The 14,865-nt window shown below is 35.0% G+C and overlaps 1 protein-coding gene across 3 annotated transcripts in view; it reads right to left on the bottom strand.

Annotated features, from left to right (window-relative positions):
• Positions 1-14,865, bottom strand: part of foxn2a (forkhead box N2a) — a 104,599-nt gene that overhangs the window by 21,845 nt on the left and 67,889 nt on the right. For all 3 annotated transcript variants that reach the window (XM_039738147.1, XM_039738146.1, XM_039738148.1), the window contains 2 exons: positions 10,014-10,138; positions 1,279-1,334 (listed from right to left, as the gene is read on the bottom strand). In XM_039738147.1, coding sequence (XP_039594081.1) covers positions 1,279-1,334; positions 10,014-10,138 — 181 coding nt within the window. The remainder of the gene's footprint in view (positions 1-1,278; positions 1,335-10,013; positions 10,139-14,865) is intronic.

Below are 14,865 nucleotides of genomic sequence, written 5' to 3'. Positions count from 1 at the left end.
TGGTATAATGAAGCCCAATTTTGAACTTTTTTGGGATTCTGTCAAAATCATCCAGCTCTTGAGAGGGTAGAAGACCATCTCTTATCTGAAGTGGTGGAACTGTGTTGCTCTTGTAATGCATTCAGTCTAGAAGCTGCCTAAGTAACCTTGCCATTTAAGGGACACTGAGGCAATGGAATGAAAAAACACCAGGATTGACGTTCACTCCTGGTGTCTTATAGCTAAAGTGGAGGCATCCCTGATCCTAAAAGTGATCCTGGGCTTGGGAGGAAATGATCTAAACCAGAGATTTATAGCTGCCTCAGATCAAACCTACACTGCTTGGAGTTCCAGAGAGAGCTTATGGTGAAGGCATACTGGTGAGAGGAAGAGGCCAATATTATTGTGGAGAATCATGGAATGTGGAAATGATGTGAAGGTAGTCATTTTTATTTTCAGTAAACATTGCCCATCATTTTCTTTTCACTGGAATCCATCACTAATTAACTACACTGTTATTTTCCATTTGTTTTTGTGTCAGTACAGAAAATCTAAATTTGATTTTTATAATAATAAGCATTTTTTATATTGCACAGGAATTAATTATTGGCTTTTATACTGATTGTAAGATTTTACTGTCTTCTTCTTCTTCTTCTTTCGGCTGCACCTGTTAGGAGTTGCCTCAGCGGATCACCCAAAATTGTTGTCTGCATATTGATTTGACAACATTTTACACCAGATGCCCTTCCTGACGTAACCCTCCCCATTTATCCGGGCTTGGGACCGTAATCAGTAATATTGTGGTTATTTAAGTAACTATTTACAACAACTGAATAAGCCACTGAAAGAGCTGTCCCCTATTACCACCATATATATTCTGAAAATGTGTCAAAAGCCAAAAACATTTAAATGAAAAGTTACAACAACTGCAAAAAACAGATCGTTCTCTGTTAATTTTAAATGATAATCACAAATTGTCAAACATTTCCAAATATAGGCTAAAAGCAGAAAGGGGAAGGCTAAACAAAAGAAAGTTACAAAAACTCAGTGATTGCAAAGGTGTCTGGAAGAAAAACCTACAGAAACAAAACTAAGTAATAAAATTCAACTGTCTTGAGCATATCTTCCATTTTTGCACATAATATAAAGGTAACTGGTATAGATTATTTTGATCTAATGTGATATTAACACAAATTACCACAACCATGTTTAAAATAATTGTACTTATTACAGTAAAGTATATGAGAAGCAACAAATAAATAAAAATACTAACAACTGAACATAAACCTGAGGACTTACCTTTCACAGAAAAGCCTTGATCTTGGAGAATCAAATGTGGAGGAGGTGTTGATGCACTGCAAAGGGAAAAACAAAATATTTTTTTTTAGTTCAGGTATACAGTGTAGGTGGGGTACAATATGAGGCATGACTCATGAATGCAATTGGTTTGTGGGTACACTGAAAATTTCTAGTGCATGTATGTATAAATTGAAATGGCTTTTAAAGTGACTGCATTCAACTGTATGGTCACATTGCATCAAAGCAGATTTCAAGCACAACTTTATTCAAAGACATATGCACATGACGTATGTAAAGATATTCATTATTGCCGGTTTAAAGGCGTACACCTCCTTCTGTGCATATTACACACACTGCATGCTATCATCCTTCTTTGCTGTTCACTAATAACATCTAAGCTTCCTGTTTTTTTCCCTTTGTGTCTTTTATTCCAGTAAGCTTATTGTTGGGTGAATTACAGAGTAGTCCAGCTTTCACAACAGCAAGAATATTTAATGCATGGCGCACTCTCCAAGAATGTGAAATTGAATTACTTCATGCAGTACATCAGTGTCACTGTATCACCACATTTTAAACTTGCAATAATGTATGCAGAAAAGATGCGAAGAAGATAATTTTCTGACTTTGAGCAAATTAATTCTACATTTATCATGAACAACATGTTCTGTAGAATGTAATCTCAGTGAGCCACCAACAAATCACTGAAACTGGATCCAATATTTACCGAAGGTCCAAGGTATCACAGAAGTGGAAATATGAATTAAATATATCTGAGATAATGTAAATAAACCTTTCAAAAGAGGACTAGTAGAAAAGCAAATGTCTTGCAAAATCTAGATCAAAGGGAATTACCAAATGTTTCCAAATGCACAGGTTAGAGATGGAGAAGGGAAAAGTCCACAAAACTAAGCACTGATTTGTATATTAATTATTCAAAAGTTTGGCTTATGTATTCATACATTCATTTATTATCTGTGCCAGCATATTCCAACACAGGGCTACAGAAGAAAAATCATATCCTGACATACTGTAATTGGATAAAAGGTAGAGCGACCACCTGTATATTAATTGCACAGTCATGCTCCTTTACACAGGTAAAATTTAATGCCATCTATCAACTTAATTTTGTTTTTGCAAAAGGGGCAGAATGGGAGTATAAGGCATATATGTAATATAGATAATGTGGTCATCATAGGGGATTTTATTTCTTTAACTATTTAAATGGATGAGTCTTTTTGAAAATATAGATGATAAAACTAAAAATTGTGCAAGTGCCAAAGAAAACATTTTCTCACCCGGTTGGCGTCAAGCCCAGTAACTAAGTAATGCTGTCTACATGTTGTCTTTTCATACAATTATGACGGAATAACAAAAAAAAGTTTAGGAAACTGTGATAACAACATGGTTAAAACTGTAAAAAGCACAGCAATGCACACAAGAGTATAAGACTTCTAATAAGCAGAAAGAAGACTTTATAGGAATGAGGAATGAGGAATTTAGAAAACGCGGAACAGGAAAATAAAATAATTCTGCAATTATAAACAGTTGATAGTGTTACTTCAGAGAAATTTACATCCAGATTAAAAAGAAATACATTCCAAAAAACTAATACAATAAAAAGACTAAAGACATCACTAAATAAGGGCATCATTAAAATCTTAGAATGAAAAAGACAAAGCAAAAAAAAAAAAAATCTTGAGATCACAAAAGCGCTGCTACTGAAGCCAAAACAAACTTACTTTGGACACTTTTTCCATTACTACTACAGTTAAAAAATTAAAACGATTTAAAAATATTTCAGTTATTTCAAATAGAAGAGTCAGATCTACTTTAGCTCAATGCATTGAAGACTAACAAACTCCCAGGATTGGATGTATACTAATAGCGTGGACAGAAATGAAAGATGTTATTTACAAACCTTTACTAAACATATTAATTACTAAAGTCACTTCAGATGATAAAATAACCAGTGAAATGGAAAGTTGCAAATATGAACCAATCCACAAGAAGTAGGCAAAATGGATAGTGATCAACGATTTCATGTCATTTAAATCAGCTGAATACTAATTTTCAACAAAGAAAACCACATACAAGCTTCATGCCCCATGTTAAAAAGTGTTATTCTGGTACTTTTCCCAAATAAAATAAACTCAGATTACAGGTGGTATCCATTCATTTTTATATTAACAAAACTACACTTAGGCTTCTTATTTAGTAACCTTCAAATAAAACCTTTTATTAAAAAAAAAAAACATTTTAGGCGATTTTATTAGTGTAAAAAATATGCTCACAAAACATTTGTCGATAATACATGCACTTCTTTTCTTGTAAATATGTTCTTTTCAAAGTTAGCTGCAAGTGCTGCAGGATATACTCTAATTTCAACTAGATTACATATTTGTCTGCCTTTTCTCTCCATGCACAGGTTGACTCTTCGAATTCCTGGTTCTCAGTTTATTACTCCACTTTATTTAATGTGAAAACCAATATTTCAAAATTCTCTGTCAAAAACTCTGTGTAGCTTCTTCCTTTTTACAGGCTGCCCTCTGGCAACAGAACTACATATGCCTTTCTCAAGCCCAATGATGCTTTTCCTAGAGGACCCCTAACTTTATTACCATAATGCTTAGAAAAGCAGAGACTGAAAAAAAATCTAACTTGGAGAAGTCAATTTAACTGATTGAGTCATCTAGAGTGAAAAAAAAATCTCACAATTTCAAATGGAACATCACAATTCTATACCATGCTAAATTACTAAAACTGTAATTATAAAACTATTAGAAAACTATTTATATGAAAATATAATTTCGAATGGAACATCACAATTCTAAAGCATGCTAAAGTGTTGAGACTATAATTACAAAACAATCAGAAGACAATTTACATGAAAATACAGTAAAATAATAAATAACAGCCAATTTGGGTTTATAAGTTGAAGACCATCATTCTGTTAGACTGTAAACGGGAAATTGGAATAGTAGATAAAAACAAAGTACACAACATAGTTTACTAAGGCTACATCCACACTATAATGTTTTTGTTTAAAAATGCAGACATTAGTCTCAGTTTTCATCTTTCTCCACACTATCCTGATGTTTTTAACCTCCCATAACAGACTTTGTAGCTTTTGAAAAGGAGCAGACACACTTTGAAAACAGCAACTCTGTGTTTCAGTGCAGATGGATGAAAACAGGGACTCTAATTACGCCCTGATTTATTTGTGCTTATTATGCAGCCCCTCCCTGACTGAAACCTAATCGTTACAACATTCATTCCCTGATTGAACACCCTTCACTAAAGAAAACCTTATTTCAACATAGGAGGCAGAGAGGAGTTCCTTTCCAATGCAATTGTTGTGTCCTTTGTTAAAATTCTTTACAATTTTTTAGCAAAGTAAAAAAATGTAGCTTCAAAATCCTGCAATTACTGATAACAGCTAGCATTACAAAACTGTGAAGATCCTGATGCATGTGAACTTCCATGTCCTTGATATGCAGCACAACTTGACTGAAAACCCTTTTGAATGACACAATGAAGAGGCCATGACCAGGCTAAGTGCCACAGAGCAAGATAGTGTTCTTGAGATTTCTGGTTACAGTGATTTGCACATTTTTTCTCACACAAGCACCTACTGTGTTTGTTTGTTTGTTTTTTTGCTTCACATTGCTTCTGAGGATCCTGCTCTGTTTGACAAAGCAGTTAAGTTTTAATTCCCTTCTGAAAAACATACCTCTGCGAAGCTGGGTTCTCTGTACCAGTCACATTAAAGACAAAAAAAAGAAATCAGCTTAATACTAAGCTATATCTTTGATTAAGACAGTCCTCTCTGGAACATGACATTAAAGATCTGACATCTGACAGACAACACCAGTCCTCTCATTAAGGTGAAAAACCATACTTGAACATAGGGCTTACATTTACCACAGCACAATAAGTGACATGAAATTGGTAGTGATTTTTACTCAAATATTTGAATGTGCATTTCATAGTTGGTAATGACAAGCTGTGTTTTTTTATTGATATGTAACTGAACTTGTAGTTTGTCTTTAATAGCCAAAGTGTGCTAAGTGTTGAAAACGGTTGGGAAACATTGCTCAGATCAAGTGATATTTCCTATGAATAACACAAAGAAAAAATTGATTCACATCAGTTTAAAATGTTTACAAACCAATGTCTATAGCTGTAGGAGTCATACAAACCACGAATAAAATGAGAAGGTGTAGGACAATAGTGAATATCCAGTGTCCAACCAAAATCAGTGTAAAATCAAAACAAACAACTAAGAACACACACACCAAACCAACATGTAGGTGTCCATAGGATTCATGTCCCTTTCCTAACATATTTTGCCATTAGAAAACCATAATCAAAGAAGAGTAGGAACATGGAAACTATTATAAGAGCAGTGATGCTAGAAAGCACCTCAGTGGTCCACAAAATGATTATGAGTCAAATGTGGAACTTTGACAGATATATGGGCACTATTTTCTTTTTTGAAAAACAAACAATGCTACGAAAATATTATATAAACTGTTAAACACATTGGTGATACTTTAGTAGAAACACTTATTTTTCTCAAGATCTGGGTGAACTGTAGTTGTTACAGGAAATGTGCAATCTACATTGCAATAGTAATTTCACAACAATAAATTAAGATGAAGTGCATGAATATCTGGAATTAAATGAAAGAAAAGGATAATTTTAATATACTGGTAAATGCATTTGCTTGCAGTTAGTACAGTTTAATTTATTGTAAGACTTGTGTTTTCACACGTTAACACCCATAACCTTTTCATATTACAAACAAATTAAACATCAAAATATATTACAGTACGTGCTAACCCTTAGTTTGGACCAAGGCGAAAACCTGATAACATTTAATATCAAAAATATGCAGATTTTGAAAGCCTAAGTAAGTCAGCTTTTTTAAAGATAAAAAGATACTGATAACAACTTATGAGTTACTTCAAATGGGTCAACTTGCTGTGGTGGCACTAAGGCCAATAATTCTTTCATATTTAAGGGATTAAGATAAGGGGAAAACGGAGTACTATAAAAAAAAAGTGTGTGTACTGTGAATATTTAAAAATTTCAAAAGGCAACATTAGGTATAGAAGATGAACACTTTAAAGCTAAAATGATGTTATACACTCATATAGAATTATTTTCCCTGACACTCTGCCCCACAGTAGTATCTGTTATTAGCCCTGAGAGAGAGAGACAGAGACCATATTGACTATTTTGCTCAGCTGTCTATGGAAGGATTCCAAATCCATATTTAACTTAGAATTATATGGAGGTCGAGGGCATAATATGTTAACTGATGCTGAAGTATTCTCTTTTTATGCTCGTCTAAACAAGCCCAATTGTGCTTTTAGTCAACAATCTAGGTACCACTTACTCACCTTTTCCCAGTAGTATCAGGGCAAATTGTACACAGCAGTGGCACAAAAGGGGGAAAAGGGTCACTTTCTGGGGCAGAATTTGTTACTTTAAATGGTCTAGTTCTAACCAGAGTTGAAAAATAACTATTTGATACTGTGATTTGTAAGCCTAATTATGTTTGGAACATATGCATACATTTGTGCATTATACTACAGAAAACCTGCTAAAAGTTTAAGAGTTTATTTCCTAGCACTGTGAAGTCTATGAACTCTGAAGACTTTTAAATATTAAAACAGGTGCACTGTTAAGCTACAGCAAGTTGTAACAAATAATGAAAGAATGTGCTATCTTGGTGGTCAGTAGAAAACACAAATGGATCACTGAATAAGCTAAAGTGGTAGATGTGAGCATATATAAGGCCTCTCAAAAACTATCAAAACCAGAAGCTCTACCAGCACAGATGTGACATCACCTCTGTGCCAAGAACAATACTTCCGCACTCCTCCTGAAGATGGACACACAATTAAAATACCCCACTGAACTTCTGCAAGACATCTGCATTGTTTCAATGGTTTCTCTTCAGCAACATTTGTACGTATAAAATGATTATACTGCAATGCATATCAGGAGTGAAAATTGCATTTTAAAGCAAGATAAACATATCCTTTCTTTTGTAACATTTTTCTTATTTTAATAATTCTATCATGGTTACTGACTGAAACAAAACACCATTGGTGTGTTAGTTTCAAAAAGTGTCTCTGAAAAATCATTTTGTTTTCTTCCCATGACTCCTCCTCAACACAACCTTCACAGGTATAGTAACCTACATGGTTCACTGCTGCTTTTTTATTTTTTAAAGGCTACAAGATGCAGGCACTTGTGCTTGGAAGAGATCAATTAGGTCCAAATGGAGAGTTATACTGAATTGTGAAGCTTATTCGTCAAGTGGCCAGAAAATAAATAAATAAAATTAGTCGATTGGCTGGACGTTTTTGTACAAGAACAAAAAGGCCATATGGGTCAATGTGGACAAAGGAGAAAGAATTTAAGCCACCCATTCAGCACATCCCTGATATGAAGCAGGCTTTTACACCTAATGCAAAATGCTGTGTATAAAAATCAACATGGTTTACTATGGTAGCATCTGTGTCATTATATTGATCAGTTATTTTTTTTTTTTACAATTTGCAGTGGGTAGACAATCAGTATGCAGCTTGTCAGTAAGGGAATTACGCTGTTTGCACTTGATAATCTCTTTTGCCAAAAATGCACTGTTGCGTGCATGTCTGGTTTTAAAATGGGTCAAATATTCTTTGCGCAGGTTAAGATAGCACCATAATTTCAGCTTGATACATAATGCTTCCATAAGTTTACAACTGATTCCTCTTTATACTAGTGCTGTAAAATGCAGTTTTACTGCAAATCAATAAGATCATTTTCAAATACGGTTCTTGAAACAACAAACCTTTCCATGAGCTCTGAACCAGATTTTACATAATTGCTCTGGGGATTTTCGACTTCTCAAATCACTGGGATCAGTAGTTTCATGTCATTAAAATGACCATTAAATACACTTGAAAGTTCAGCAAGATAGTCTGTGAACTCTGTTGGGTGGAAAGAAGTATTGTACTGGTGAAAAGTTAAAACATTACTGACAAAAACATGGAGAACTTCTTGTTTCTTTGTAACTTCAGATTTAGTATGTTTAAGTGCCCAGTGATGTCAGCAAGAAAAGCAACATCTACTATAAATTTTTTCATCCTTGACATAAGCCAGATCAGTGTGTTCTCTCTGCTGAATAAACTGTTGAATAAATGGGAGCAAATCAATAAACCTTAATAAATTGCTACCTCAGCTAACTATTGAAATTCAGCATACTATGAGGTAGTGAGAGTGCATTTCATATTCTTCCACTAAAGACCAAAACTGTTGGAGCTTAAGTGACTGCCCTCGGATGTAATTTACAATCCTAACTACCTTTTAAATCATCACCTTCACATTTCCTTTGTTCAGTTTGCAACATAACTGTTCTTGAAGGCTAGTGTAGAATCTGATAGTTACATTTTTGACATGTGACTAATGATACAGTATTATCTTTGTTTTTAAAATCGGCAAAAAGAGACTGACTACACTCCAAGAAACATTTCTTAATAAGTTCATATTCAGTAACAGGTCTATGGTTCATTAAAACATACTTAGGGGCCACAGAAAATGTTTTGTTGGGCCGATGTGTCAAGTAGCCTGGTTATAAAACATAACGCTTCTCTGTGTCTGGTTATGCAGGAGTTTACTACAAAAAAAAAAAAAATATATATATATATATATATATGGTGTGAAAAACTATTTGCCCCTTCCTGATTTCTTATTCTTTTGCATGTTTGTCACACAAAATGTTTCTGATCATCAAACACATTTAACCATTAGTCAAATATAACACAAGTAAACACAAAATGCAGTTTTTAAATGATGGTTTTATTATTTAGGGAGAAAAAATATATATAAATAAAAAGCTGTATTAGATCCGGTAGCACAATATCAGTGATCCTATTGGCCCTAAAAAGTCCTGATTGGAGCATCTCTATTTAATCGTCATTTGTAGGCTTAAGATTCCAAGAACTTCAAAAACATTAAAGAACTTCAAGTGTAATGCACACATAATATGTCAAGATCTGAAAGCATATATTGCAAGTTCTTTCTATGTTTTATTATAATTTTATTAAACTTCTGAACATCCTCATGACCACATGTTGAAAATGTGTTCAGAGCAAAAGCCTGGTAATTGAAAAGGATGCTATTAACATAAAACTGAACAGGTGTTAATAGTTTTACATCTGTTGCACAGAGAGTTGGTTAGTATGAACTGCCAATACAAAATACAGTAAGTCTAAGTTATAGTATGGACTTTAAACGCCAATCACTCCCATTTATACTTCCTTAACTGGCAGAAAATGCTGCCTATCCGAAACGCATCCTTAACTGAAAGTATGAGTAAATCTTTAATCCTATAAAAACCTGGCCTGCTGAGCAATTAAAGGTATTACTGCACACTTTTTTACCAGGGATAACAGGACATTCCAGGGATATTTTGTTTTAAGTAATCTCTTACACATTCCTTTCTTCCTGATATGAAGGGGATTTTAACTGCATTAAAGATAAAAACACTGTCTTAAAATATTCATGCAGTTAATATGAAGCAGCTCATTTCCAACTCTAGCACCAAGTTACTGTATCTTTAGGACATCTTAAAAATGTATTACCTGACACTTTTTGTCAAATAAAAAACCCACAATATGTTTATTTGTCACAATGCATTCTGAAGGAACATGCAAATTATACAGGCATGTTCTTACCTTGGTGGTGATGCTGGTGGGGTACAGAAGACATGTGCAGAGGGAAAATGTTGCTTTTTCAGTGCTTGAATAAGATTGGGTCGATATTCTGGATCAACACACCATAAAGATCCTTTTCCATTTGCCTTTTATTAAAAGAAGTAGAAAAAATATGTATTCATTACTTTAGGAAGGAATTTTACAAGATCAAAGAATGAAAAACAATTGAAGATAATCAGGAATATAGAATATTAGTGAAAAAAAATTAAAAAGTCACTAAATTCAAAAACTGAATCGTTTAGATAGATAGATAGATACTTTATTAATCCCAAGGGGAAATTCATATAATCCAGCAGCAGTATACTGATACAAAGAAACAATATTGAATTAAATAGTAATAAAAATGAAAAAAATTAAAATAAAATTAATGTTAGCATTTACTCCCCCGGGTGGAACTGAAGAGTCGCATAGTGTGGGGGAGGAACGATCTCCACAGTCTGTCAGTGGAACAGGACAGTGACAAAAGTCTATCACTGAAGCTACTCCTCTGCCTGGAAATGACACTGTTAAGTGGATGCAGTGGATTATTCATGATTGACAGGAGTTTGCTTAGTGCCTGTCGCTCTGCCACAGATGTTAAACTGTCCAACTTTAATCCTACAATAGAGCCTGCCTTCTTAACAAGTTTGTCCAGGCGTGAGAATGTAATAGGGTTGAATCTTCAAAATGTATTCTATTCAACAAAACCACATTCCCATCCCAAAAGCTTTGCATGTACATTACAGAATAATTTAGAGAAGGGTAGATTTAAGAGAATGGTTCAAAATCCTACATAAAGGAGTAGGGCTGGAAACCCATTTTCTTAATCATCAGGCTACATCACTAGTGAGTTAGTTAAGATAAGATATATAAAAAATGAAAATTATTTTCAGGAATGCTGTTTTTTAGAGTGTGTTCCTGCTTTGTGCTTGGTTCTACTGTAACAGGCTCTAGGCTAAAGCGATCCTAATTTGGATTAATTGGATTTAAAAATGGACAGATTTTTTTAGGTACAAGTACATATTTTGAGGCGTGATATCATGTGTAAGGTGTTACAAGAATACAGAGTTCCAGGGTCACTGCTGTATCCTCTTGGCTCAGTATCTGTGCTGTAAGCAATTGTGTTTGCATACTTGATATTAAGATGAAACTTTTTGATGGAGGTTGAATTTGTGAAGAGTGTATTTCCTGTTCATAGTGTTCATGCACAGCATATGAAAGAACCCTAAGATGTGAGGAGTATCCAGTTTGGAATCTGAGGATTGCATCTCTTCTCTTTGCAGATGTAGGACTATGTTCTCTGACATGTGCTGGAGTCGTTCACAGAAATGTGTGACACAATATTGATGAGAACCACAACTGCAAATTTGAGGCTTTGGCCCCTTCCTAATATAAAATAACTTCCTTTTTATATGTAACTGTGCAGTAGTTCTGTGAAGGGAAGAACTTTAAATACATTAGTATCATACTGACAAGTGAAGTTAGAGATCCGCATGAAACTGACCAATGGTTAAATGCAGTACTGTCAGTACTGTGAAGATTGTGATAAAGTAGGGGCTAAGTCCTAGGACATACAATAGCTTTTGATTTCAGGGCTTGAATATTAACAGGGGATTGTGGTAATCATGCCTATATTTTTTAAGAAACCTCACATGGATTAACTATAGCTGTGCTTTCAAAGCAAAAAGGCTTCAATTTTTGCCACTTTTAACACTATTACAGATTTAGTTCAGATATAAAAACATGCGATTCGTACATGCTTGGACAACATAATGATGAAACCAATAAGCTGTCAGATGCCATCTTTTTAACCTGTAGTGTTACACATTTAAAGAAAAATTATAAATGGTTATTTTTTTTTATTACAGCATTTAATACGCCGATTGCAATGGACATGTCAACAGGTGTCAGTTAAACCATCTATCTATTTTCTAAACCAGCTTTTCCAATTCAGGGTCATGGGGAGCAGTTGCCAGTCCTGAATGTACTGGGCACAAGGCAGGAAACAACCTGTGTGCAGTACTGTTCAACAAAACCTAGGAGGCAAGGTAAGATTTTAATTAGATCATGAGCAAACAGGAAAATAAAGCAGTTTCACACAAATGATCTGCTGCTTCGACTACTTTAAACTAACTATACATTTTTATATTCCAGCCTTATATACAATATATGGACAGTGGTATTGATAATCAATAAAAGAGTCCATTACATTACATGTGCCATGCTCATGTGTATCCACATTTACTCATCAGTAACCAATTCAGAGTCATCAAATAATATAACATGCATGTCCTTGGAATATGAAAGGAAAACTAGGGTATCTGGCAGACAGGCATTGAAAAACTATTGTTGTAGCATGTAAAAATGGTGATAAAATTAGCTGCCCCATATAGTTAATTCTAAAATAAGATATATTTAGTTACCTTTTCAAAGCTATTTCTGTTGCTTGGATCATAATGCTCTGAAGCACGAGGCATATCTCTCTAATCATATGATATATAATAAATTAACGGAAATGCAAAAACAGAATACTCAATAGCTTAAAACTACTGGCAAACACTAAATTTAAACAATAAAGTTTGACAAGTTATGTTGGGCACCTAAAAAACAACAGAATAAAGACTGTTTGACATGAAAAGTTTGTCATAACAATCTTAATTTCACAAGTATAATCTCAGAAAGGCAGTCCTAAAATTGGTTTTGTGAACCAAAACGCCAGTCATTTGTGACATTTGAAATTTGAATTACAGAAATTTGACTTGTTCATTAAATACTACTATTCAATTAAGAGTAATTATCTAGCTAATGCCCCTTCCATACACTGATGCAAACATAATTTTTTTAACAGTTAATGTCACCAAATATGATTTTCTAACAAATCAAATTAAAAATATATTTTATTACAAAAACAGCTTCAAAGAATTTATGTACAAGGAAAATACCTTGAATTATCTTGGTATTTAGTAATTCATATGACAATGATATAATGTTTACATTTTTTTAAGTATTTAATTTAAGCAGTATTTACAGTAGATTCAGAAAGTATTCAAATCCCTTTTGTTTTTCCATGCATTGTGTTGTAGATTTAATTTCAAGTGGATAAATTTGCTATTTTTGACAAATTGAAACAGTTTTTTCAGGAAGGTTTGTTAATTTATTAAAAATAAAGAAAGACAAGTCAGCAATAGGACTTGCACATGTGATAACATATATAGCTGACTGGGAAAGCAGCCCTTCCTAATTTTTACTGGTTTTACTGGAAGGACAAACTGTAGGATGTACCTCTGATGGAACAACTATACATCACAGACGTCACATACATATGTAACAATTTAAAGACATTGACTGAAATCCTTGGAAACACAGACAGAATATGTAACATGAAGTGGTTGAATCACTGAATGATAGCACCACAATGTGCTACTCTACCACGGCTCCTTCCATTGACAAACTTATTATTGAATTCATATTGTAGGTCCATTTTGTGCTCATTCTTAAAAGGTATAAAATAAGTTTTTACCTCTTTAAATAATACTAGCCAACCCGTGGCGTACCACACGCCGCATAATCAGGCCGATTTAATGATTTTTAAGCACAGGGAGAAAATTAACATTTGAAAAATCGGTAATGTAATAAATCAGCAAGAAAAGCAACATTGTAACAATGCATGGAACGAACCAACACACAATCGTCCATGACTGAAAACTGGCGGACCCTCATCGCGCCTTCTCCTGCCAGACGGAGGGATGCGAGTGCACTGCGCTCAGGCACGGAGTGTGAAATGCCAGGAGAGGAGGACAACGTCCACTCAGCTCCCTCCGTCATGCTAGTCTGCTGATTTCCTGTTCAGTATGCACTGCTCGCTCATGTGCCCACCCCCAACTCGTCCCTGGAGTCACTGTCATCTTTACACAGTCCAGATGCATCTGTAAATCACGTAGACGTTTCATTGCTCTGTGCGGTTTTGGCTGCTTTTCTATATATAATCCACCAAGACATCCGACCACGGTAGTCGCGAGGTGGGAGGGGGGTGTGCACAAAGGGTAGGGATGCAACCAGTGGGAGCGTATGAGTCGCACTTAGTGGGAATTCCACGGTTTGCAGCCCGAATGGGGTTCAACGGCTTACCCAAGCATCTCTGCGCCTGCTAGACACACGCTCAATCTCATGCATAATTATTAATTGAATGCTAAACACTTCTGGAAAGACACGGTTGTCTAAAACGGGTTGGTGTGAGAATACAACAGCAAGTGAATGAAAAGATGGAACTCTGGAGAGAGCAAAATACAACACAATAGTGAAGTTGCGGCATAACAAACGCCGCATAATTATTTATTGATGGTTGAACACTTCTGGAAAGACACAGCTGTCTAAAAAGGAAGGGTTTGAGGATACAACAGAAAGTGAATGAAAAGATGGAACTCTGGAGAGAGCAACATATAATTGTCCGTGAGTGAAGAAGACGCATGTTTGTCGCGGATGCGAATTGCTGTATGTAGCGTGTAAAACAGTTTGCTATGGTGCATGCGGTCGTGCGTCGTAACCGAAAAGTCGGTTTTTAAAGACTGCTTACTTCATTGTGTTTTAACCTCAGTTGGAAAGGATTGTTTGAAGGATCCCATGGGATACCCCTCGCAAACCGTTTTACACGCTGTATATGGCGATTCACCTCCGCGAGAAACTTGCCTCTATGAACAGTCAACGTGGCTCTGAGGTGCCAGGAGTTGGTGGGCGTGGCTCCTTCCTGCGTGCGCCATAGGTGTCTTACTTGTCGGCGGCTCAGTGAATCCATGCCCCTTCTGGCATGCTTTCCATGGTTGTCTTGCCTTAGTGA

Source organism: Polypterus senegalus, chromosome 16 (genome assembly GCF_016835505.1).
Source record: "Polypterus senegalus isolate Bchr_013 chromosome 16, ASM1683550v1, whole genome shotgun sequence".
Taxonomy (NCBI): Eukaryota; Metazoa; Chordata; class Cladistia; order Polypteriformes; family Polypteridae; genus Polypterus; species Polypterus senegalus.
The sequence above is the reverse complement of the archived record's forward strand: the minus strand, read 5'-3'. Positions and strand labels throughout refer to the sequence as shown.